Genomic DNA, 27,502 nt, shown 5'->3' on the forward strand with positions numbered 1-27,502 from the left:
CATGTACTCTTGTTGACCTCCAGAGGTTCACAGACACACTGCGGTGCTCTGCTGTACACAAAAGCGTCTGCGGGTCTTTTGAGCTTGTGTTTGTTGTTGCACCCTGACATCATCTCTCGTCTCATCTCAGAGGAGCCCTAAGTTGATTATAGCGGTTACAAGGTTGTAATGGCTGCTCTTAGAATAACAAAGAACCTGTGAGTATCTCTCTCCACAATGGGACGGGGCTCAGTCTCCCCCTGATCTCCTCCGCTCACTTCTTTCATTTTGAATCAGCAATTAGGTGTTGTTCTTTTCAGCAGACCTGTCTAGAGCAAATGGAAGTTATAGCAGGAATTGGCATGGCAAGAATGAATGAATGAATCCTGCCACCCGCAGGATTACTTGAGTTTGATTGGGAATGTCTGAACAAACTTCATTAGGGTGAGCCTTTATAAAGCCAGTGGAGTGCTCCCTACTAATTATTAAAATGCAAGTAAATAAAGTAAAATTTTTATTTGTACGTCTGTCAATCATCATTGTATTGCATTGCATTGCAAGTTTGACAACACAATAATAACTAAAGAGATTTGATCATATAAGGATTGTCAGTCCACTTATGTTTATTAAGCATCATAGGCTGCATGTATGTGCTAACTACAAGCTGTTATGTACAGTATAAGGTTACACACTGAAAACGTGGCCTTAGGTTGGGTAGGTCAGTGTGTGAAATGATTTAAAGTGTGAAAATTTGACTGGTCACTAAACAGCTGTTATCACTATGAGCTTTGGGTCAACAGGTCCCAAGCAGTGTAAAACATGCAAGTTGCTGTTCATGGTGGTCAGAGTTCAAGGTACGAGAGCTATGGTAGGAATGAGGAGGCAACAGATTTTAAGAAATGCTGATAGCAGTTGAAATGGTTGCTGCTTTTCCTTGCCACCCATTCCTGATTTCTGCAGTTGCCGGCTGACAGCTGAGAAGTGATGAGACAAACTGATCTGCCTTATAGCCTGCTGCTGAAGCTACAGCCTCAGCACTCATCCTCCCAACACTCCTTTTAAGGCCTGTCTGCCTGTCCTGTGGCCGTTGATCAGTGCTGACCCAAGACTACACAGCCCCACATATGCACATGCTACTGATGGAGAGTATGAGTAAAAGATCAGATGTGTACTATGTGGGCTGTTAGGCCTACTTTGGAAATTTAGGCTTTTCTTCTGTAGACCTTATAGAAACCGGTCATTAGAATTCTGTCTTTAAACTTCTGCTTTTGTGGTAGCTCTATAGCTATACTCTTCTATAGTTGAAGAGTAATTAGCTGGTGAAGTGGATTTGTTTATTGTAGAGTTAACAAAAGGTATCATGTGGATTATAATGTGTATCTATAATATAAAGTGGATATCATAGCAGATGTCAGTAGACTGGGAAAATTTCAAGATGAGATTTTGATGCATTTTATGCCAATGGTGACCGCTCAAAAATTTCACACATGCTAGCATAGCAAATCTTACAGTATTTACTAGTTGGAATATCAACACTATATGTGACTCTGTACCACAAAACCAGTATTAAGTCCCTGGGGTATATTTTTATAGCAATAGCCAAAAAACATTGTATGGGTCAAAATTATAGATTTTTCTTTTATGCCAAAAATCATTGGGATAGTAAGGAAAGATAGTGTTCCATGAAGATATTTTGTAAATTTTCCTACTGTTTATATATATCGAAACTTAATTTTTGATTAGTCATATGCATTGCTAAGAACTTCATTTCAACAACTTTAAAGATGATTTTCTCAATATATATATTTTTTTTTTGCTCCCTCAGATTCCAGATTTTCAAATAGTTGTATCTAGGCCAGATATTGTCCATTCCCAATAAACCATACATCAACGGAAATCTTATTTATGAAGCTTTCATATGAAATTACAATATACATTTACACTTAAGACTGGTTTTATGGTCCATGGTCACATAATGGGAAAACAATTAGCCAAAATTAAAAAATCTTTTGAAGATATCTTTGAACATTTATTTAACCATAGCAATAGTACATTTCTGGTTGTAGAACAAGCGGTTCGTTCATAAATCCAAACATACCATAATGCTGTGGAAATTCAAATGGAAGATAGAAGACAGAGCACAGTTTAGAATAGGGGCTACATAAGTTCCGTATTACCTTTTATTTATTTATTAATTTGTTTAAACCAGTGGTTCTTACTGATGCTACTTTTGTACTCAACATAATGCTGGAAAGTTTTGACCCATAATTAAATCCATACTAGCTACAGTTGTTATAAATATTTTCCAAGTCTTTTTTTTAAAGAGCCAGTAAGATGAAAATTCTAAGCTTCCTATCACTGATAAGACGCTCGGGAGAAAACAGACACATAACTTCATAATCATACTTCGCGTTGTGATTCGGAGATGCTCGTTGTTCTAAATAAAGTTGGTAATGAACCCTCTTTTATGGCCAAACACTTTGAAAATCCCGCTGTACTCACCGAGATTAGAAAAGCAGTCATCAGTGAAATGTTGTGAACACAACAAAAGGGATTTGTTGTACTGCTCTGGTATTGTGGTGAAAATGAATTTTAGCCATTGGTTCTTCTGATCTTCATTCTTTGGCAGTGAAAATAAAACAAACGGTCTCCTCGACATGATGCTCTCACACCAACCAGAGCGTCTGTGTGGGGGGGCGGGTCAGAGTTACGTTTCTCCCAACACGGTAGGCGGAGATTATTATGCAAAGTGCTCCTAGTGACGTACATAGAGATGGGCAAAATATTTGAAATCTATAACGACTCGTTTCAGCGATTCAGAGTCGACTCCTTACTTTAGAAGCCAATAACTTTATAAATCTTGTACTATTTGGTTTAATTATTTGCACATTGTTTACACAGATGGACAGCCACATCATACACTGTAATACAGGTAATTTTTGATTTCCCATCTGTGTGGCTCTTTAAGGTGATTGTACAAGGCGTTTTTAGGTGGAAACATTTGATTAAATAATGTCAGTTCACTATGACGAGTTTCCCCGGGTAATGTTTTGGTCAATAATATGGCATTTGCTGTACAGATACCATCTGTCTGAGTTTTTTTAGTGTCTCCTCAAGCTGCACTTATCTTCTTTGTGAAGAGAGAGGCTGCAGATGTCAAACAGAGGCTCGTCTCACATGTGTTTCATTTATCTTAGCTGTAAATATACATCTTTAAAAAAAAGAAGAAAAAAGAAAACTTTTGTGAGATGTGACCCGAGATCAATTTATACCAAATGATTTCAGTATCAGGTCATATACTAAACTGTTGTTTGTTGTGGTTGACTGTTAATCAGGCATTAAATATGACAGACATGAATAAATTATGCATTCCTAGTCATGATCTCATTACATAACTGTATCATTATTATGCATGCATACAATTCGTAGCTAGTTTTGTTTACAGAAAAATCAGAAGTCCCTCTGCAGTTTAGGTCATGTATAGCACACACAATAACCTCCACTACTCTCAGAGTGCATGTCCTCCTCAGGTGACCTCAGGTTCAGATCGCTGACATTAATAAGGGTAGTGATGTAAAACCTGGAGGGAGAGGCAGGGAAACAACCATCTGAAAAACAATTTAATGCTTCCTTGCTCCCGATGTGCCAGAGGCTGCAGTCAAATGAAAAGAGCTTGTCATTCTCCTCCTACTTTCTCGCTCCTCAGATCTGCCCAAAACTGAGAGAGACTAGCCGCATGTGTTCAGGACAACAGCTAATGGCCAAGTGTTGGCTGACTATGTTCAGACTTGTTTTGACAGGCATGTTTTTTAGTGGGAGATCAGATTTAAACTTGTAGAATGGAATGTCTATACACAATATACAGTTGTTTATCTAAAGACAGACTGACTCATTTGGAGAAGTTTAAAGCCCAAAGTCAGGCCTGATTTATTTGTCTATTGTTTCAAAGACAGATTTACAGAAAGTAATATTGTTTTCATGCATACCCTAGCGTACTGAAGTATACTTTGAACTTATGACAAATCAAGATTTTCACAAACTGGTTCTTTTGTACAGTTTGTTTCAATCAATTAAAAAAAAAAAAAAAAGATTCACCAATCTTATGTCATCATGCAATGACATCACTAAAAAGCAATGCTATTTACCACAATGGATAAAAATACACACTCAAAGCTTTGTTTAAGTGATGATTTACATTTGATTCCATTATTTTCTTTACATTTTTTTTTTACTTTACATTCATTTTCAACTAAAAAACTCAATGCAGGCAATAATGTGCAAATGCAGATGTTTTACATGTTTAAAGCATATAAAGTGATTAAACAAGTCTAAACTCAAACTGTGTAACATTTTTACATAGACCATGCAAAAGCTTAAAGAAATGCTTATAGTCTTTTGGAGTTTTGGAGTGACTGTCAGGCATGTCTGTATATTTTGTGTGTGTGTGTAAATTAGGGATCAGTGTAGACTCAGGCCGTGAACTGTTTCAGATAATTCAATCCAGTTTGGTAAACTAGTTCATCCGGTTCACTAAAAAGAACTGGCTCAAAAAAACAAAACAATTCATGAACCGAACTGGAAAACTGTTTTCAGACAGTCGTTACTGTTGCATTTCTTTTTTTGTTCCGTTAGTATTGCAGAAATTAAACGCATCACCATAAAAAAGAATGAATAATCTTTTCATAATGTGAATGCAACGTGTTCTTTGCTTTGACAAAGAATGTTATGTTTCTCTCAATGCTCTGTACACAAAATTATTGGGGTATATATTATTGCTAGAGCGCTGATGCTAATGGCTAACCTGTTGTCTTCTCATAACAAAACTGTGAACTGTAGGATGTGACTGAAGCTGTATCACTGAGTGATTTCCCCAGTCTTGGTGAGTAACGCGGGGGTGGCAGCATTAAAGATGAGCTACTGTAAGTGCTTTCCTCTTGATTTTCTCCTAGTGCAGCAAGTCAGTACTTTGTAACAGTTTGAAATGACAATAGAAGCGTTCCCACAGTGAGGCTGTAATAATGATGCCCACCACAGCCTTTTGATTTAGGAACAATGGGTTATATCTAGGGAAGCAGACCTCTGAACTGCTGTGGGCTGAATCAGACAATTGATCATAGAATAACTACTGTAGCTGAGATGCTGTTTCAGTTGCTTTTATACTGTAATAATAATGGGCTTGAACTCTTTAACAGGTTTGTGTATGAACTGGGTTCATTAGCATTTGCTAGACCCTTTTTAATGGACTCTAGCCTCCTGTCTTTTGTTTCAACCCTAAAAATCTGCAATTAACAGAACTGTCAGCGCCTTTAAAATATGTGATTATTTGGTCATTTAGCTTAAGTTAGCTTATATATTTCACTTGAATCCTGTCATTGTTAATTGTTATTTTATATTTTAAATGTTAATCGACAAATGTGAGGTTATGATTCATCTTTAATTGTTTTTCTCTTCTGACCTTAGGATAGTAATATAAATGAAGCCTGCTCCCTGGAGCAGGGTTTATAATCTGCCTCTGTCAAGTAAATGTGATGTAGCAATTTATTAAAGAATTAATATCATTGTTCCCCTTTAAATGGGTATCGACCTGCTTGAGAGAAAGGCGAAAGAGTAGCTGCTGTCTGTGATGTCATCATAACACAGCACTCAGTTTTCCCTCAGGCCTGTATACAGTTCTGTATATATGTGTTGTAATCCCTCTCCCAATGCCTAGTAGCCACACATTTTAGCAGTATTAACAACTTCTGTGATTGGTCTGATAACAGGTAAATTGGATAGAAACATCAAGTTTTATCATGTAAAAAAATTATATATTCAATTCAATTCAAGTTTATTTGTATATCGTTTTTGTATATTAGTATATGTGAATGAATGAATGATGCATTTATATAGCGCTTTATTGTGTATTGTTGTACACCCAAAGTGCTTTTCAATCGTGTGTGTGTGTGGTGAGGGGTCTCTCCTATCTATCTATCTATCTATCTATCTATCTATCTATCTATCTATCTATCTATCTATCTATCTATCTATCTATCTATCTATCTATCTATCTATCTATCTATCTATCTATCTGTCTATCTGTCTATCTATCTATCTATGTATGTGAATTGAGTTTTGCTTTTTGTAGCATTTAAAATTAGGTTTTCTGTTTATTATTATTATCATAATTTATTTAGATAAAATATTATACAATTTTAATATTGTACATTTATTGCTTATCTGACAAAAAACTGAAAGTTTTTGAAACACAGATCTTCAACAGGTCTTAAATTTAGAGTATGTTCTGCTCTTTCCTAAGGGTTCACCCAAAAATGAAACTTCTGTCATCATTTACTCACACTTAAGTTCCTCCAAACAGTTGATGGTAATCATTATCATACAGTGCATGGGAATCAATGGCTACTGTTAACTGTTTGGTTACCAACATTCTTCAGAATAACTTCTTTTGTGCTCAACAGAAGAAAGAAACTGACGACAGAATTTTTGGGTGAACCATCCCTTTAATGTAAAGCATTTTTTTATTTTTCTTGTTGCCATAAATCTCTCCTTGGCTCTCTGATGTTGGGTGGTGGATGGTTCTCGAGAGTTCGGGAGAGTTTTAGAGAGTACAGGAATGATGTCAGCGTTTATCAGAGACGCAGAGCTACTGGAGCTTCTGCCAGCAGGTGTTTACTTTCTTTACACACACACACAAACACACACACACACACACACACACACACACACACACACACACACACAGACTTTCCACTTGACATCTATGATATCCCTGAAATAAATATTTTGGCCACACAACTTTTGAAAAGCAGTCAGTCTGCCTAAAACATAGCTTTGGCATTAAAACAACAACTAGATTATATAAAATGCAGCTGGCTGTCTTTTAGAAGCTTTGAGAGTCTTGTGGAGTTGTTCCTTATACATTCCTGTCAAATGTTTCTTGCCAACTGTTCCCATGGTGATGCTTTGAGTACTCAAGGTCGTAAAGTGCAATTTAAGATAGTGTAAAGAGCAGTTTATCAAATGAAAGAATGTGCTGTGGTTTGAGATGCAGTATAACCTAGCTTAGGCTTAGGACTCGAGTTTAATGCTTCTAAATCAATGTAGTTTTTTTCTCTTATTTTAGCACTCTTGTCCATGTTTGCGTGTTCTAGACAGACTGTGAATTTGTATATTGTGGTGGAGATCTTACAGTGATTTAGGTGGATATTTACTGATTAGATTACATAAGTTCATAAAAAAAACTGTTATCATATCAAACCTGAAGGAGTTTCTTTCTTTAATTGAATATAAAAGTTATATTGAAGAATGTGGGTAACCAAGGTGGTGTCAGAACCACAGCTGATGGTTCAGAGTGTGCACCGTAGCATGACACTACCATATTTCTTCAAAAGCAGATCGTGGAGACATTTTAATAAACCATGGTCAAAAAATTTGATATCGCACACCACTACTGTCTACAAATATAATACCAAAAGAGGCCAAAGCTGATTGTTATTTAATAGGCAAAATTCTATTCTATTCTATTCTATTCTATTCTATTCTATTCTATTCTATTCTATTCTATTCCAGGCACAGTATGGCAGTATCTAACACTCGCTTGAGTTCAATGAGAAACTGTTATCACACTCCTAACTCAAATGTGTGATGTTCTCTTATCAGATTATTTCTGTCCTCTAGATCCTTCCAGTGTGTGTGTGTGTGTGTTTATAACAGTCTGTGGGATAGTTCTCCTGCAGCACTGATGTGTTCAGCATTCATATCAGAAGACACAGAGCCAGCACGTTTACAGAGAGCTGCACTATACATACCTCGCCATACATGCCTCTTCTCTTTCTCTTTATATCGGCCTCAAGCTTGCTGACTTGGGAGCCTGTAATCATTATCTCAGTAGTCCTGTATTGAACAGCAGTTGTGTCTCGTAATCTGTGCCACACTGAACTAAAGCTGCACTCTTCTCCCAGGCCACCTTCTCTGTCAACACAAATTATTCATGAAGCTATTCCAGCCATCGGCCCCCACCGCAGCAGAACACAAGCTGACGCTGGACCTGAAGGTCAGATCTGAAGGAGTTAAAGGACATTGGTGGACAAATGTGTCCTTGTCCTTTTATCTGTACTGCAGTGCTGCAGGTTTTAGAACAACTGTACAGTACTGTATGTACTGTATGTCACTCAACAGCTCACTACCTACAGGACAAATTACGGTTCTTATCTTTCTACCATCCTTGTTTACAAAAAGAATAACATGAATCCATGTTCTCAAAATATAAAGATACTTTGTTCAGAAAAATTTTCATGTTTTTTTTTGTTTTTGTTTTTTTATACATGTGCTCTAATTTCACCAAGAGGACTGTTGGTTCATTTTTATTAGTTTCTAAGATAAAGGCCTTTTCAGATTGTTAAATGGCTAATATTTGTCTCTGTAGAGCTCAGCGCTTTGCAGACAGAGTCAGTGTGCATGTGTTTGTCTGGGCCACTTTCCTTTATTTTAAAGAAGTGGTGTCTGACAGAATGGGGTTGCTGTGATGAATACACAGTTTTGTAGATCTATTTTGGGTCTTTTCAGGTTTCTTCAAATTACTGTCAAAAAAAGCTATTTTTACCTTTTCATCTCCAAAATTAAACTTTAACTGACTCCACTTATCTTGCGACTTGCCTTCCAAATGGATGAGTTCTTTTTCTGTTATACGATCTGTTTCATGATTCAGATCTGCACAATCTTGTTTCTTAACTCCTGAATCTATTAGGTTGTGAAAGTCGGACAGTGTAGGACAGGAATCATAATCTCATTTGATTATTATTCTAGAGCCCAAGTTGTAATGGAGCTGGTTCACCTCAACAGTTATATACAAGACAAGGCCATATGTTTCATTTATATTCCTGTTGTCCTAGATTAATGCCACCCGGACAGCTAATCAATACCTGCTGCAAAACCCATTACCAAATCTTGCAAATGGAAAAAAAAGTAAGTTGGTTGCCCTCAGATGATTTAGAGGCTCAACCCATTTGTATGTTGCAGGTTGTGCTGTATGGAGGATTTGAGTTGTTCTAGATCGGCTGGGATGACAGTAGCAAGTGTGTTTAATACAATATTCACTCTTCAGTATGTCAGGCACTGTTACGCAGATCTAGGCCTGACCAGCAGGAAGGCGGTCAGTGATGCTGCTCACGCCGATGGACTCAGCGTGAGATAAATCAGAGATCCCGCATGACTATAGTGTTCCTCTGAGAGCTGTGACCACTGTTGATCCACTGCTGTTCCCTATATGGACACCAGGGGGCCTACACTTGGGAGGAGCCTACTGGCTCTATGTATTATGTATTCAGCATTATGTAAACAAACTCACACACTCATTTTCAGCAATGCCCTGCTTATAGTATATGTAGTGAATGGTTCAGTTTAGGTTTCCCCTACATATTTTGTATAGTTGGTATGTTCCACTGATATACTGTGGGTGGAATGCACAATGCGCTAGTAAAGAATAGTGATGGGAAGTTGGATTCTTTTCCGCGAACCGGTTCTTTTGGACGGTTCGATTCAATAAACCGGTTGAAAAAACCGGTTCAGCGGTTATTTTACGCTCGCCGTAATGACGTCATTGGCGATGACGTAATGGCGTCACATCTATCAAACATTGAAATATATAAAGTCAGTAATCATAACTTTAGTCAGTTAAAAACCTCATAATCATGAAAAGTTTACATTTGAATTTTGCAACAACACCCAAATACAGTAACAGCAATAATGTGCATATGAGGATTTAAGTCTTGAAGATATAAAGTAAATAAATTAGGTGTCATCAGCGCAGAAACCATGATCCACTTACTAAACATAATCCATTGCGATGTATTTGTTATTAAATGAACTTACGTTTCACCAGATTGCCCTTCATCCAAGCCCTCGAAATACCCGCGCTCATAACATTAGTACAGAATCAGAATCAATCACCAAAAGAATCACATCGGTTCAGACATGCTGTGAGTCAGTTGGCTTCACGCTGAATCGCGCATGCGCAGTATCATCAGTTCATCGGTTCTCAATTCGGACGTGTGTCCGACAGAAACGATTCTCGGTTGAGTGTACTGATGATCAGAAAACCGAAGCAACCGGTTCTTGACTCGAGAACGAGAATCAGCTCATCGGTTCTCAAATTGGACGCGTCCGACAGAAACGATTCTCGGTTGAGTGTACTGGTGATCCGAAAACCGAAGCAACTGGTTCTTGACTCGAGAACGAGAACTGCTCCACCAGTTCGGTCTTCACAGCAGTTCAGTCAGTGTACTGTTTGAGTAAATGAATTACTCCGGGATATTGGTTTATTCTGACTAAGAGGGAGTGTCAGTCACGTTAAAAAAGTTAACAGCTTAAGTCATTTGTGGATCAAACGATTAATTTGCCGTCTCAAACGATTCAGTTCGATTTGGTTGAACTGGTTCAACCGGTTCAATAAAAAGAACCGGTTAAATTGAACGATTCGTTCAAGAATCGGCCATCACTAGTAAAGAAGCCTAGCATGAGAGCTAATCAGTGTACTTGCCTTTATGCTATGATTTATTAATTAAACTTGAGCATGGCATGTTTCAAAATAAAAACTTATTTAGCAACCACCAAATAGCCCACATTTATGTCAACTTAAGCTATAGTTCCAATCTACTAATGATTAATGATGATACATATCTTGTGTAATTTATGGTGATTAAATAATACCTGTAAACTCACATTTCGGTCAGGAAAGTTTTGATGGCATTTTTTTTTTTTCATATTAATGCCTGTAATAATGTAGTGTTTACTTTATGTGAAGGCTATAATTCTGCTGCTCCACAAGCTCCACCCTCTGGCAAAGAGTGTATTTGCAGAGATGGCTTTGAATACAAACATGTAAAGAGCACAAATTTACTGTGAGCTACATCCTGTTGCCACCTGAGGCAGACCGAAGGAGTATAATACCTAGAAAGATATCTACACTAATAATTTAATAATGTCGTTATATGTAATTGTTACACATGTGCTGGTGTGTAGAGTAGTCATACGAGGAAGAAGATATATAAATAGTTATTTTAATGATCCAAAGGAGAACAGGGGCACAACCAAACACAGATCAGCGCTGCATTCAATGTAGCCATCAAATGTTCAAACATTAGATAGAACAATAGCGGACAAACTGGAACTAAACAGACAGGGTATTTAAACACAAGGAAAGTAATGAGAGGAATGGAAACGGGCAGGGAGTAATCAATTAACAAAGGAATGGAAACTGACCAAATAAGGAATACTAAAAGGAACAGAAGTCCATAAATTTAACAGTAATATTAAGCAGATGCTGTTTTAAAGCCTAAATTCACTTACAAATGATTGATTTTTGTTTCCTCATTTACTTACTTGCATGTTTTTAATGATTGATCAATGGATTTACTTGCATACTTTTTATTTATTTATTTACTTAACACTCTATTTATGTACTTGAATGCTTTTATTTTATTCATTTACTATGTGCTTTTATTTATTTTATTTTTTTCTTACTCACATGACTATTTACTTGCATGCTTAATTTTTTTTTATCTATTTATTTATATAAAATAATATAGAATTTTGTCCCTACATTAATATATATTAATGTAATTACTTTATCCAACTTTTCTGTCAGTGCATCCCTAGACAAAGGGATAATTCACCCAAAATACAAAGAAAGCCAAAGTCTAAATTTTGTTGAACAGTAGTAACATTTTTCTAAGTATCGTCTTTTATGTTCACTGAAGAAAGAAGGTCATACAAGTTTGGAACATCATGAAGGTGACTAAATCATAACAGAATGTACATTTTTGGGTGGACTGTCCCTTTGATGGATTGCTAACATTTGGCAAATTTTTAACCAAGAGACAGTTTGGCTTGTGTGAGATGCTTCTTAACAGTTTCCTATAGAAATTGCTTTCTAAAAGTCAACCCCACTGAAAGTCATGTTATGATCTGGAGACAGAGCTGTGTGATCACTGCAGTTCTCGTGAGGCCCTGGGGCCGCCGGGCAAATGATCAGCTTGAGTTAACAGGCAGTCAGTGTTGCGCTTTGTGCAGTTGCATAAGCGCATTAAACGCATGGCCCAGACACACGCATACACATGTGTGTGAATGTCTCCAATAGAAGAGAGAACTGTGGTAGATGATTGCTCACCTGTGTGTTCCCTCTTTTGGCTTGAGGGAAATTGTCATTTGCTGTTTCTTCAGACTACTTGTCTGGAACAGAACATTTATGAAGCTGCTTAAATCATCATGAACAACACCATATCCCTTACACAGATAAAGAATGAATGTGACCCTTGAAGCGAAATGACCTACGTGCATGGATTCACATTTACTCTGGAGCGGGGAAAGAGGCTGTTTGAAGGAGTTCTGGCATGACAGACAGGCACCAGCACAAGGCCATCTGATGCAGTTGTGTGTATTTGTCAGTACTTGGCTCTTCCCACAGCTTTTGAAAACTTGTTGTCCTCTGGCTGATTCAATTTGTTGTTTTAGCGCTGAAAGTGAGCGGCTCTTTAGCCACACAGAAACGGCAGTTAATGCCAAGTGATTGTTGGAAAATCTTAAATCTTCATTCAAGTTGCAATTCTTTTGTAGAACAATAGACTTGCTATGAAATATTGGTTATTCTTGGTATGAAGGATGTTACCGATATGGAATTTTATTTCAGTTTATACTAATGAAACATTTTTGACACCAACAACTCATATATTAATATCCTAATGAAAAGAATGGCATTAAAGTGTATAATTGCAGGTACATAGACCTAAAGCGCATATGCAGTAGCAGTGTAACAAACAATTGTATGTTAAAATGTAACGCATCTATTGCTATTGCTAAATATTGCATATTGTATTCTCTACATGCATACTCACTTATTTCTATGAATGACCCAGGTAGAGGGCACGTGTGCATATCATTTTTGGTTCCTTGAACAAATGTGGAAATTATTTATAATTATTATTATTAAAATTTTACCTAAAATTACATTAAAAAAAGTGAAAAGATTCGATTTAAACCACCTTGCATTCTTGGGTATGCAGTTGTGCAGCAAAAATACCCCATAGCACAACCTAGCATCCAAACAGCGCTAATATTTGAATGCATATTCTTTACTGTTCAACCATACAGCATAAAAAATGACAAAGAACATTTTTATGTATGACATGTAAGCTTTATACAATATATTTAACTGTGTAAAAAGATTTTCAGCCAATACAGTAATGACTTTTCATCCAAAAAAAAAAATGACATCATTAGGGCCTTTCACACCACAGGAATCTTTTCATTGTACCAGAACTAATTGTGGAAATACCCACTTTTGGGCGTTTTTCGCACTGCTGGAACTGGGTGTGATTTTAGTACCGGACTGACTTTTTTGAGAACCAAATTAGCTCCTACTCTGGAGCAGGGTCTAACCAGCACAACTGGTACTAACCGTGACGTAAGTAGATGTTGATCGGCCAAACACACGTATGAAAACACCCTCACCCGCCATGATCTATAACGCCGTGTAAACATACTGTAAACATTGTGTTAACTTATTTCACAAGTATGGAGAAGTGCAGGCACTTGTAGCAAATGTATCACTGCCAGTTGTCATTGGAGATTCTTATTCCTTTCCGTTCTTTAAATTGCTTTACATATACGTGGACATTCCATGTCCATTAATGTGAATCCCGCGAGACACAACAAAAACACAGCTCTGATCACAGCATCTTCCCTCCTCCTATTGTTAACGTTGTTCTTCTTTGTTTCCATTGTTGAACAAATGACGTCGCTGTCGACCGGTTCACTGTCGGTGCCAATGCAACCATGTGCAATGACCCCATTGGGTGTACTAAGGACCAAGACATCAAGTATGGGAATGTGTGTATGAGGGTTGTGAAGCAGGCCACTGGGATCAGATCAGATTCCTTTAGAAATGGAAACTTCAGTGAGGTTGTCTCCTGGCACAATAAGCCTAAACTTTGAGCTTGCAACATGTTGCAGCCTCTGGGGAGAGATGACCACCTGTGTGTGAATCACTGCTGTCACTATGTGTACGGACAGTGCCTCCAGACAGAGTCGACGACTGTTGTGTAACAACACAATTGCTTTCGGTCCAGTGGGATCAGGAAATTTGTGAGCCCATGTTCTTTGGAGAAGTTTGTTGAATGTGGATCAAGAAATTTTATTTTTACCTTACCTTACCTGACCTTTCACTGTGAGATGCTTCTCAGAAGGCCGGATGATGACACAGTTGTAATATCGTGCTTATAAATGTGCTTGTACATGAATGAAGGTTTCATCCGCACGCCATTTGGGGAGCTGGTGTCTGGTGTGGAGAGGTGGTGACTGACTCTGAGTTGGGGTTGTGTGAAATCCCACTCTTACAGCTCTGAGACACATGAGCTCTGAGAGAAGCCTCCTAAGAGTAAGATGAGTGGAGACAGTTAGGAGACAGTTAGAGGGAGAGAGGAAGGAAGTGAGTGGTGCTGAATAATATACAAATGCTAAATGCTCTGTGCAGAGCCCCAGGCTTGAGTCCTACTGACATACACTAAATTTAGTGGAAGATAACTTAAGGCACTGCCAAGTTTTGTGAGTGACGATCACGTACAGTATTAATGTATTTATTGTTGTTAAATTGTGTGTGGAGTAAAGTAAATGTTTATTTATATTTATATTATATATTATTCCAAATTTATTTTATAATACAATATACTTGAAAGAGGACTGACAAGCTGTATGTTTCAGCCTTTTTAAGCAGTTATTGATGCTTTGCACAGTTGAGTTCTAACACAAGACCCCAAATAAAACCATCAGTTAAACCCATTTCCACAGGTCTTATATTTACCATATCCTGTACTGTATATTGTCATATTTTCATCTCTTTAATTGGCATAATGAATGTTTAATCAGCCTCTAACAGGCCCAGTATTGTACTGAATCCCATTAGCTTCCATCAGCTGTTGACTGCTATAAATGTGGTCCAAAACATTAATCCAACTTAATTCTTACATCTGTTTCCTTTCAGCTTCAGCGCAGATGACTTTCAGTGTGTGTATGTAAGGTAGAGAGACAGTCTTATTTACCTGAAAGGAAATATTGACTTCAGTGTCTTAAGATATGTAGTCTGATGCATTCAGTCAACAGCTCTGAGGGTCCTGTCAGAGAAAGCGCGGTGTCAAAACAGTCTGGAGAGCCACTGTGATTCACACGTCATCTTTGGAGGCATTCCTCTCAGGTTGTGAAAAGAGGGGCGCAGTGAAGTTTCATTAATGCGTATGAGTCAGCTCTGACTGTGAGAAACCACAGAGGAATCACATCTGCTCTGCGCTGAGCGGAAAGCACACACTGAGAACATAAAGTCTTCATGGATAAACACATTACATTACAGTTGCAAGATGTGTTTACTTGGAACTTAATGTTGAATGTTACCAACATTTAAGCCTATGTCAGTAACTAGATAACTCTTTTGGGGGCCATAGCACAGTTGCCAGCTGTCCACTTTAGTTAATTTGCTCTTTACAATGGACTTTCATTGCACTATCAACAGTATAACAGTAATATTATCAAATCAGGGTCTTTATGGGATGCATTAACTACATCTAGGCAACAAATAAGCGGATTATTTAAATGCGTATTAATGTGTGTAATGGTTTTCAACTTTATATATATATAAATTTGTCAACAGAACACTTCTCATATATTTGATCTGTGCATCCAATCAGCTCAACAGTATTTTGATGCCAATTTGGTAAAATTAAACAGATGCCAACATGTACAGGTTCAGTGACATTACCTCATTCTCAAAAACCATGCACAAAATTGTGCAAGGTAGAGAATAGGACTCAGACTATGGTTAAATGTAATTAGATTTAACACTTTAAATTATACAAATATATTTATATAAATATACATGTGATTGTTCCAACTGGAGTTTGTTTTATGCTGCAAATGAGTGGAATTGAAAACAGTTCAATTGATTCACATTCAGACATTTTGGTCTATAGGCATAGTGACATTTGTTTAATGTTGATTTGTTAGTTTACCATTTGTCCAAAATATCTTTCCAATCCACCCATCCATCATTAATATTTAAAGATGGCTTTCAGTTGGCTGTTGTGTTACAAACCACAAAAGCACAGCTGTGCGGTCCTGGAGCATTAAATGTGTGCAGCCATGCACACAGAGTCCTGTGTTTATGTTGTTACTTTAAATCCAAAGGCAGGTCGGCAGGTTTTCAGCCAGAGGGGAATATGTTCTCTACATACCTACACACACAGTGAGCGAGAGAGACAATCTGCTTGACAGTGATGGACTGTAGTTTGTCGTCTCCTGTGAAGAGAGTCTTGTTGAATGAGATCTTGAGGTTAAAAGCAGTAAGTCAGTCCGTGTGGCCTCTCCATGCGCTGCCATCTTTAAATGTGGCCCATTCATATTCTTCCTCACAGGGGGCGCGCACACACACACACACACACACACACATACTAGCAGCACATTTCCCTGTGCACAGTGCATGGATGAAAAATGCTAACCATTTGTTGCACTACTGGAGATTACTCTGCTGGAGATAAGATATTCAATAGCACGTTTAATTAAATAGTACAAAGGATGAATGGATAAGTATTGAGAGGATTTATAATATATAAGTATTGAAAATACTGATACTAAGTGTTTTTTGAACTAGTGATCTTATCTAGAAAGTGAAATGTGAAAAATGTTTTTAGTCAACTATTGTGTTGGGTATGAACATTTTGTTCCTCGACATATGATAATGTGTCATCATAATTCTTCCAGCTTTTTGATCACCCAGCTTCTCCAGAAAAGCTGTGCTGGTCCACCAGCTAATCGAAATAAGCACTAACAGCTTGGAAATGCATGCTGGTCTAAGCTGGTCTTGTCAGATGGTGTTTATGTGTGAGGATGTGTACTTTTAGTTTCTGGAGTGTTCAGAGAAAGAGATTCACTGTCAGACGTTATGCAGGTCATGGCCTTCTGGTGATAGAAGGATTCAGTCCACTTCAGCATTTAAGATAGTCCACCTTCAGTGACTCTTAAGAGAGCTATGAGGAATGTGTTACTGAGTAAACTTCATCTACTGTATAAAGAGAGAATAGAAATACCTCAAGAACTAATTAGACTGTGTGGATATTAATAATGAAATCAACCCTGCTGTGACCTTCCATTGTGCTTTCAGCAAAGAACATTTTGTTCTGTTGTATTAGGGAACATCTATTGCTTAAACTCTCCAAATACACATGCAAGCAAATTTGCCACCATGCTTTCATTAAGACCTAAGGTAGTGTATTTAAATTAAAGCTTTTATGCCAAGGTGACTCATGATGATAAATGAATGTGGGAAGGTGTAAAGTCACCCTTTGAAAGCATATCAGCACCTTTATGTTTGCATTTAAATTGGGAGGATCTTCACATCTAAATTAATTTTAAAGCCTCTGAAGAAATGTGAGGTCGGTCGAGCAAACCAACACTAGACCCTGATTAAGTCACAAATGGGATGTCTACGATGTTCTCTTGCTCAGCTGATTGAATATTGGTTGTGATTCATTATTTGTGTGTTCACAGCAGTGACAGTGAATTAACTACATGGCTTGCTGGTGGTGAACTGGCATTAGACTATTATTTTAATTCATCGTGTCCTTGAAGATAAATTCATCCTTAGTTGCAAAGTTGATTCTGTCAAAACTTGTCTTCCCAAAGTCGCAGAAAAATTGGAAATATCCTTGAATGTTGAAAAATAATTTTAATAGACTACAGTTTTGGGGTGATGTTATTATAATTTTTTTACCTCATCAAAGTTGCATTTATTTGATCAAAAAACCAATTAAACATTGAAATATTGTTACAATAACAATAATAAAAAATTAACTTTAGAATGCACAGTAATTGATTCCAGTAAGGGCAAAGGTATAATAGCATCCTTACTCCCGTCTTTAGTGCCACATGGTTTTCAAAAAATTCTGATATGCTGATTTGCTGCTCTTATTATTTTCAGTGCTGAAAAAAGTTCTGCTGCTTAATTTTTTTGTGGAAACTTTCATACAGGATTCTTTGATGAATAGAATATAATTTATTTGGAATAGAAATCTTTTGTAACAGTATGAATGTTTTTACTGTCACATTTGGTCCATTTAATGTGCCCTAGCTGAATAAAATATATATAATATATATATACACAAAATAAAATATATTTATAAAAAGTCTATAGTTATATAGGAATTGCTATAATAATTATTGAATATGCATTTTAGTAGATTCCATTTATTTGCCTTTTTCATGATTCACATAAAATTGAGACTACATTTCACATCCTCATCTCAGTAATTCGGAGCAAAAGTATACAATAAATACTAAATAAGAATATTAATAAATAAACTAAAATACACTCAAATAGATTTTGTGTTAATAAATGCAGTATCTTAAGTGCAGTTCACATTCTCAAAATAAGCAGTCTGATAGCTGTAGGGGAAAAATATAGTTTACCAGCCTAGTAGTCCTCGATCTGATACTTCTGTATTTTTATCCGGACTGCAGGAGCGTGAACATGCCATGAGAGAAATGAGTGGAGTCCTCTATGATGCCATCTGCTCTGCACATGCAGCGTTCAATTTAGATGTCCAGGAGACACAGCAACGATGCACCAATGATTTTTTCAGCAGTCCTTACTATCCTGTTCAGTTTATGTCTCACCACCATTTACCAAACCAGGAAGTGATCCAGTAAGTGAGAATGCTTCCAATAGTGCCTCTGTAGAACATAATCATGGCTGGGATAGGGAGATCCACCCTATTCAGTCAGTCGAGAGAGTGAAGTGTTAGGCCCTCTTGATGACAGCTGTGGTGTTGTCACTGGACGTCAGCTTATCTGTCAGATGGACCCCAAGGAATTCGGCACTATGCACCCTCTTTACCTCAGAGCCACTGATGGTCAGTGGGAGATGGTGCCAATGACCAATCCTCCTGAAGTTGACAACCATCTGCTTGGTCTTATTTTTGTTGATTGCAAGGTTGTGTATTTTATACTTCTCTGTCAACTGTGCCACCTCTGTTCTATAATTGTTAGTGATGAGGCCAACAACTGTGGTGGCTTCGGCAAACTTTATGTTGTTGGTAGTTTAGTGTTGTGGGTGAGTGAAACTCACAGAACATTCAAGCATCTGCAACGTAAACAGTAAAGGGCTCAGTACACACCCTTGTGGTGATCCTGTGCTCACTGTGATTGTTTCAGATATTACACTGCCTACTTTGACTGTCTGCCGTCTCTCAGTCAAAAAGTCCAACATCCATCTGCACATGGCAGGATCCACACCCAGCAGCAACAACTTTTCAATAAGCTATATTAAATGCAGAGCTGAAATCAATTAACAGGATCCTGGCATAAGTGTTCATGTTTTACAGATGTGTCAGAGCGAGGTGGAGCAGAGTGGATAGTGCATCCTCTGTAGAACTGTTCAATTTAAATGCAAACTGCAATGGGTCCAAACTAGTTGGGAGGCATGACTTGATGTGATTCATTACAAGCCACTCCAAACATTTCATGGCTATAGGGTAGCTGTCCAAAATCCCTTCTGTAAGCACCTTGTGTCCTTGGTGTCAGTGAAATTGCTGGACAAAATTTCCCCATATCCATATGCTCTTTTAGTCTCTCTGATTCCTCGTTATAGGTTGTTTCTTGCTATCTTGTTCGCTTTAGTGTCACCAGATCTTAATGCAGCATCACGAGGCCTCAGCAATAAACAACCCTTTGATGTATGCCAAGTCTTATCAGTTGAATGCAGCTTGACAGTTTCTGTAAGAGTCACATCATCAATGCATTTCCTAATAAATCCCACAGTCTCTGTATATTCCTCTAGGTGTATACAGTCCCCAGATGTTGCTGCCTCCTTGAAGATACTCCACTGTGTACACTCAAAGCAGCCCTGTAAAGATGGAATCGCCTTTTGTGGCAGCACTCTAATGTCCTTGACTACTGGTGGCTCTTGTCTCACTCTGAGCCTGTATGCAGGTTTCAGTAGGATAGTCAGGTCAATCAATCAATCACCTTTATTTATATAGTGCTTTAAACAAAATACATTGCGTCAAAGCACTGAACAACATTCATTTGGAAAACAGTGTCTCAATAATGCAAAATGATAGTTAAAGGCAGTTCATCATTGAATTCAGTTATGTCATCTCTGTTCAGTTGAAATAGTGTCTGTTTTTACTTGCAATCAAGTCAATGATATCGCTGTAGATGAAGTGACCCCAACTAAGCAAGCCAGAGGCGACAGCGGCAAGGAACCGAAACTCCATCGGTGACAGAATGGAGAAAAAAACCTTGGGAGAAACCAGGCTCAGTTGGGGGGTCAGTTCTCCTCTGACCAGACGAAAACCAGTAGTTCAATTCCAGGCTGCAGCAAAGTCAGATTGTGCAGAAGAATCATCTGTTTCCTCTGGTCTTGTCCCGGTGGTCGTCTGAGACAAGGTCTTTACAGGGGATCTGTATCTGGGGCTCTAGTTGTCAGGTGATCAGATCTGCCAGTGTTAGGTAAAGGGGTTGCGTTGTATGCATTCTTAATATTTGTGTATAAATTATCTGGTCTTTTATTCTCTCGTGTTGCACATGTAACATGCTTGTAGAAATTAGGTAATTCTGAGTATGTGCTCCAGTGTGTGTATGTACTTGCTCTCTACTTACATATGATTTAGTTTTGAGTAAAACTTGATTTCAAATCATACTTTATGTGAGCCAGTTCTTTTCACTTCAAAACAAAACCCAGCAGTAGGGCCCTAAGTGGTGATGTTCTGCTCCTCGTGACCGCTGGTGTACTTGTTACGTGTTTGCTGTTGCAATCATCTTCACGCTTGTTTCTATTTTAAATTGAACCTGGAGGTGTAACTTTTCCTCCACATGAGTCATGTAGGTGTGACAGACCAATTTTGCAGTTCTGAAACAAAAAATATACACATTTTGTTTTAAATCAACATGCTTGTACATGTCAGAATCAATCTTTTGTAATAAGTGTATATTTAATTTATTAATTTTTAAACAATTAAAGCCAGGATTGGTATTTGTATTTTGAGGTGGTGTGGGTCATAAAAGCCTGCACTGTTCAGGTCCATTTCTGGGTGCCCTCTGATTGGCTTAGTCACTTGCTGAATGGGCCGGGAGGAGTTGAGCCTGTCTGACAGAGGCACTGGGAGAATCAGGCACGAACTGTGTGTCATAGCTGTGTGTTCCTGTGGGAGAGAGGCATCAGGTGGCCTGTGTTGTGTTAAATGAGCTGACGTGACAGGGAGGAGGGGGTGATGATGAAGGGTGTGAAATGATTGTTACATTCTCATGTGTTCCAGAGTTAGATGGCGTGGGGTGTGGATGCGTCACAGTAAAGTGTTTTTTGTGGGGTTTATTAAAGCAAAAATCTTCTAACAGCCTTCATAATTAGAGTGTTGCTTGGCTCAGTATGGTCAATGGAACAAACCAGACGAGATGGGAACTTCTAAATGAGTACTCAAGTAATTCATTTTAAATGTTTCTTGATATATATATATATAAAAGTTATATTTTAATTGATAATTTATAATTTATGATAATTTGCAGTGATACTGCGTTTATAGTTTCTATTAAAAAAACTATTAAATCATTTAAAATATAAAATATTTCAGATAAATAGGCTACTGTCTTCATTGTTTCAACAGTCATTTGAAGAGTTTTAATGTTATGTCATTAATTATGGTGAATTACCTGTGTGATTATTTTTAAACAGTTAACAGCCTTAATATAATGCTAAATGCTTTTTAAATACCAATCATATTTATTCTGAAAAATTATATATTATATTTATCTGAAAAAAATATTAAAAATCTTGGTTCTTTGTTTTGTGTTATAATCACAGTAAAATTAAAATATACAGAAACTGATATTTTGTGATTTGTAATTTTTACACGTAAAAAAAGGTTATTTAGATGCTTTCGACACATTGATTTTCTATGTCTCATTGTCTATTCAATCATTGATTCATCTGGCTTTCTTAATGATACTCAAATTGTTATTTAAGACATAAAAATACCTAAGAACTATGTATCAAGTCTTTTAAAAAATGAAATGCCTTTTTATTATTGTACTTAAATGTAGTTATACAATGTTCAGGACAGTCAAATCATTGGAAAGAAATTCTAGTTTGACTTTTTCTCCTTATGTGGAACATTGACTGCTCTCAGGCATTTGAAGCTGTGGAAAATATGGATTCTCTCTAAATAGAGAATAAAAGAGGTTTACTGGTGTAAAGAAAAGCATGATTTCACTTCAGCTTACGAAGCTTCAGAATGATACAGCAATAAAAATTCATTTCCTTAAGGCTAAGGAACTTAGAAGAAGATCCCAAGAGACCAGAAAAGCAGTCTTGACTCAGATACACATGATATTTAAAGTGCTGTTATTTTAAGCGCACGCTCCCTAAGGGCTGCTGGAGCAGCTGATGATGATGTTCCCGTATTCATTTCCATCAGACAGTTAACTGGCATTTTGTGCAAAATGAAAGTGATTGAAATGGCTTCTGACTTCCCTTCATTTGAATTATACAAACCGAGACAGTCCACCTCTAAATCTGTCTCGCTGCTTAAACTTTGTGACCTCAATCTGCAGTGAGTCCTCAGCCTAAATGTTCAAACTGCAGCAGGGTCATAATTCAGAGCAGTTATTAGCGTCACTGCTGTCCTTGAAGCCTTTGCATTTAGTGCCCTTGTGAATTGACTGCTCTGACTGATCTTTGACATGCAGGGTGACTGTAACCCCTGTACACTTTTGGGCTATTATGGATTAAGCCATCACCAATCATTTGGTTTTTGACTTTTATTGCCTCCCTTGATTAAGAATAATTTTGCGTCCAACTTGTGACACATGATACCTTCAACTTTGGAGCTGAGAGGACAAGGTGATGTAAACAGCGGAAGGTCACACACTCTGTGTCATTAAATCCTTTCTCCCATCTAGCTCCTCTCTGGATTGTCAGCGACTGGCTTTCAGCACCATGGACAGGGACATTCATCAGTGCAGGGCTGATGTGATGGCAGAACCATGAGCTGTAGATCATATCCCATCACACCACAAGCTGACAGCTCATTTTGAAGGCCCAGCTGATAGAGAGGGCGGAGCTACGATAGGCTGGATATCCATCAGACGTCATGCCACCCATCCGTCCACTCTCTAGCACAGTTTGTCATGCCGTGTCACTCTAAGTCATAAAGAGCTCTTTTAGCACAGTCCTACATTCCCCTCATTTTAATTGAGGTTTATGTGGCTGTTGTTAACATTGCTAATACTAACCATTGATGGACTAAGACCTTCAAAGTGCATTGGATACAAAAGGAGACCTGGAGTGAATAATGGACTTGTTCCCCTTTAGGTTGTGTAAATGATAAGAACCTATAGACTCAAGGCAGTGCATAATTTTGAAAACCCAGCAGGATATGCTCTTGAAGTAACAGTCTATCTATATGCAAATTGTATAGTGAAAATACACTGTATTTATTAATACAAATAATTATAAGTAATTTCATATTAAAAAATCTATTATTATTATTATTATTATTATTATTATTATTATTATTATTATTATTATTATTATTATTATTATTATTATTCAATTATATGAGTGTGTGTACCTATAATTATACCCATATTATTATATAATATAATATTATTATATAATTTTATCTATATTACTTTTAATTTTATTTAGTTTTTTAATAATATTTAAATAATTTAATTATTATTGTCATATTAATATAATAATATAAATTGTTATCATTATTATTTATTTATTTTAACGATTTTATTCCAAAAATATAATACAAACAAATATTATTTTAATATTTTTTTTCCAGCATTATCATATTAAAAAAAAATGCTCGTCTTGTGTTGTTCAAGTTTTAAATTATTTTATCATTTTATAATATACTGTGTGGTTATTCAACTATTTTACAATAAAAATCTTTCATAGTTTGAACTATTTTAAATATATTGTCAGTGTTGACTATATTGTTTTTCACTTATCCATAATGATATTTGTCTTGTGCCAGTACTCATTTCATATAAATCCTCCTTTATATTTATTTTGAGTAATTTTGGCTACAATATGACTTAAGTAGGATGGGTAAATGGTGTAAATATTGACAATTGCACAGTCAGCATTGTTCAACTTGTGGTTTCATGAAAAGTTAGGTAATAAGAAAGCCACATATCTGACTTCCTTTACCAGGATTCTCCAGTATGATAGATTTCATGGCTTATGGAAGTTGACTGTCAGAGCACCTGAATTTCATACCAGTAAATTGGTCCCCAAGTTCTCTTAACCACCTTTCATGTTTTTTTTTTTGTCTTTTATAACATAGAGAGAGAGAGAGAGAGAGAGAGAGAGAGAGAGAGAGAGAGCAAGGGACAATGAAGAGTTTTAATGCCCCTGCTGTTAAACACTGGTAGTAGTTGTGTTTGCCCTTAAATCATGACAAAGGAAAAAGGAGATGCTATAAAACAGCAGTGTGAACTTTATTAGTACATTTCGTCTCAGGGAGAAGTAGACTGTTCAAGCACTAGGAAATGAAACCCTCTATTAACCTCTCACAGCATGTGCCTGAATTAGTACAATGAGCATTAGCCTTCGCTTGTGTCATGAGAGGTTCAAAAGTCAAGGTCAAATAACATCAGAATTACACACAACTATTTAATGATTGTTTATTCCCTCAGAGTCCTAACCAACCATATCCTTATAAGGGTTTTGTTTTTAGCTGCCTTATGAACATGGTCAAACCTGTACAGATAGGACAAAATGAATATGTAAGACAGGAATTATAGAAAAAGATCATGTAGACTTTTTAGTTATTGTTTTTTACAAAGGATGTCCAGCTCCACTCATTATCAATCATGGAACAATGAAAGCTGTTCATATGTGAACATTATATGTAAATAATGTCCCATATACAGTTTGAGGTGCTTCCTCTGTGCATGTGTGATGCAGGAGATGCCTGTGCTGGAAGATGATGCATGCTTTCACAGGATTGACTTTCTCTAGTACTGAAGAAATCACTTTAGAAACTGTCTCTTGAAATGTCTTGATCCAACGCAGTAAGTTTGCATGGAGTCTCTGTCCATTTTTGCACATTTGACCCTGTTCATCACCATCTGAAATATTCGATTTCAGTTTTTTTCTTTCATGCACCTTCTTGCACTTAAAGTTGCATCACCACTTTAAGTGGGATGAAAATCATTAGCGCTCCAAATCCCCTGCCTGCTCTTATTTACCACCTCATCCCAGATCCCAATGCTTAACTAACTGCTGTCCAATTGTTTCAATAATTGTGATGTAGTGTGTATTTGGTCCGGGCGATATAACTAAAAATGTTTTTTCATTATTTTCCACTTTTTTAACAATATTTGAATGTATATCTTGATCTTTGTTTTTGTTTTCATCATTTCAACAAAACAGTCATTTTTAACTGCCTTTAAACTGCATTTTTGTTGTAGATTATTTCTTGCATTAAACTAGATTCAAAATATTTAATGCAAGGAGTAAAATAATATAATATCCAAAAACATAATGTAGTTAAAATGATCATGGCACGATGTATCGCCCAGTCCTACTGTGTAGTATGCTTTTCTTTGTCTCTTACCTTCTCTTTCTTCTGTATATAAAGCTATTGTATGTGTTCTGCTAATCTTGTTACTGTTGCTAATTATTATTATTATTATGATCTTGTTGTTGTCTTTATACTTTGTCTCTTTTCTTTGCGTATTTCTTTCATTGTGTTGAATGTTGCTTTAAGCACTCTCTCCCTTTCTAACCCTGCGTTCATTTTGTTATGGCCCGACCGCAGTCCAGGATGACGCTGCCCCAGGTACACAGGAGTACATTATGTTGCGGCAGGATTCCATCCATTCTGCGGATATAAGGGGTAAAGGCTCCCCTTTTCGTGCTAAGTGTCATGAAATCTTCTGCTGCCCACTGAAGCAAGTCATCCTCAAAGACAGCTCAGAGGCCGAAGGTTTGTGTGCAACACATCCATGTTTTTTCTTTGCTTTGCTTTTGCTTTTGTATCTTTTACTTAAGTTTAAGTTTCATTTGAACTTACTTTTGTTTTTTGCCTTTTTTATAAAAGCATCTGGCTTGTGCATTTTCTGTTCGTGAGCCATATTTGTGTCTTGTAGAAACTGCTTGAAGCCTGCGATGTTGAATGCCCTAAGGACACACTCTCCTTTACTGTGTGTGTGTGTGTGTGTGTGTGTGCCCCTTCAGATCTGTATTCACCAGTGATTACCTGATGATGTCACTCTACCTAAGCTGAGGCTCCATACTTACATTTAGAGGGACAAATTAGGGCTCTAGACTCATATGATTTTTTCAGGAACATTCATATTCAATTTTAGATTTTATTATTATAAATTACAAATTAAACTACATAAAATTCACACTTTAGACCTTGCTTAATAGCTGAAAATCAGCCCAATTCATGAATCGGCGTGTTTCATGGATACTTAAATTACTTGACTAGATGTCTGCATTTATAATTAATACTTTTTAGACCTTATATCTTACTTGCTGTACTTTAAAAATGCAGCCTATATGTGCACTTTGATAGGAAGAAAACACGATCTGACAAGTGCAATAATACAGGAGTTTTTACTTGTGCGACTAAATACATTTTCAAATTTACACTAGTTTTTAAATTACATGCTTTAGTGTAGAGCCCAGTAAATACATAACCTCCACACAGTAAAGTCTTCCTTTTATTGCAGCCCCTTGATCACTAACCCTTTAATTTGATTGAGTGAGTGAGTGAATGAATGATGATGATGAAGATGATGATTCACAAGCATGCCCTACTTCCTTTTATAGATTGAACTCCACCCTTTACCATAAGCCCCTCCCCTTTAATAATCCAACTTGTCTCTTAGTCCCTCTGTGTCTCTCTTTCTTCTCTTCTCTTCTTTCTAGCCCTGCACTCATTTTCAGACATTGGGTCTACATGAGATGAAAATCTGTTTAAATGCTGCCCATTTGTTTCACAAACGATAATGTTTCTGCTTTCAAAGTGCTAGCTTGGACCCTCCGTCTCTTTGTCTTTCTTTTCCATCAATCTGGCTCCTTCTGTCAGGTGTTTTCAGATGCATGAGGGTTACTGATACCGTTTGCACACAGGTCCGATGTGCTGGGTTGTTATGGGGTCCTGCATGCGGCTGAATGCTGTATTGTCTTTATGTTGAGGTAATCTTGTAGAGTACTAAGATTGTCCAAACATGTTGTAAATGTGTTGTAAAGTGTTTTTCTTTTCAGACTCTCAGATCACTGGGTAAGCCATCAGCAGTCACTTCAAGCCTAAATAAATTAAGTTAAACACACAAATGTGCTCATCTCCACCGCTGTGCTGGATGACATATGAATTGTTCACGCATCGCTGGTGTATGCAGCTCTAGATTGATGGATAATTTAGTTGTCATAGATACAGTGCCATTACTGCTGACGAACATGTGC

The 27,502-nt window shown here is 37.1% G+C and overlaps 1 protein-coding gene across 6 annotated transcripts in view; it reads left to right on the forward strand.

Moving 5' to 3' along the window:
• LOC128027237 (fibroblast growth factor 13) overlaps window positions 1-27,502 on the forward strand; it is a 119,573-nt gene that overhangs the window by 26,833 nt on the left and 65,238 nt on the right. For 5 of the 6 annotated variants that reach the window (XM_052614629.1, XM_052614628.1, XM_052614624.1 and 2 more), the window contains exon 3: window positions 25,848-26,015. The exons of the other annotated variant lie outside the window; for it this stretch is intronic. In XM_052614629.1, the coding sequence (XP_052470589.1) occupies window positions 25,848-26,015 (168 nt within the window). The remainder of the gene's footprint in view (window positions 1-25,847; window positions 26,016-27,502) is intronic. 6 annotated transcript variants of the gene reach the window in all.

Source organism: Carassius gibelio, chromosome A14 (assembly GCF_023724105.1).
Source record: "Carassius gibelio isolate Cgi1373 ecotype wild population from Czech Republic chromosome A14, carGib1.2-hapl.c, whole genome shotgun sequence".
Classification (NCBI taxonomy): domain Eukaryota; kingdom Metazoa; phylum Chordata; class Actinopteri; order Cypriniformes; family Cyprinidae; genus Carassius; species Carassius gibelio.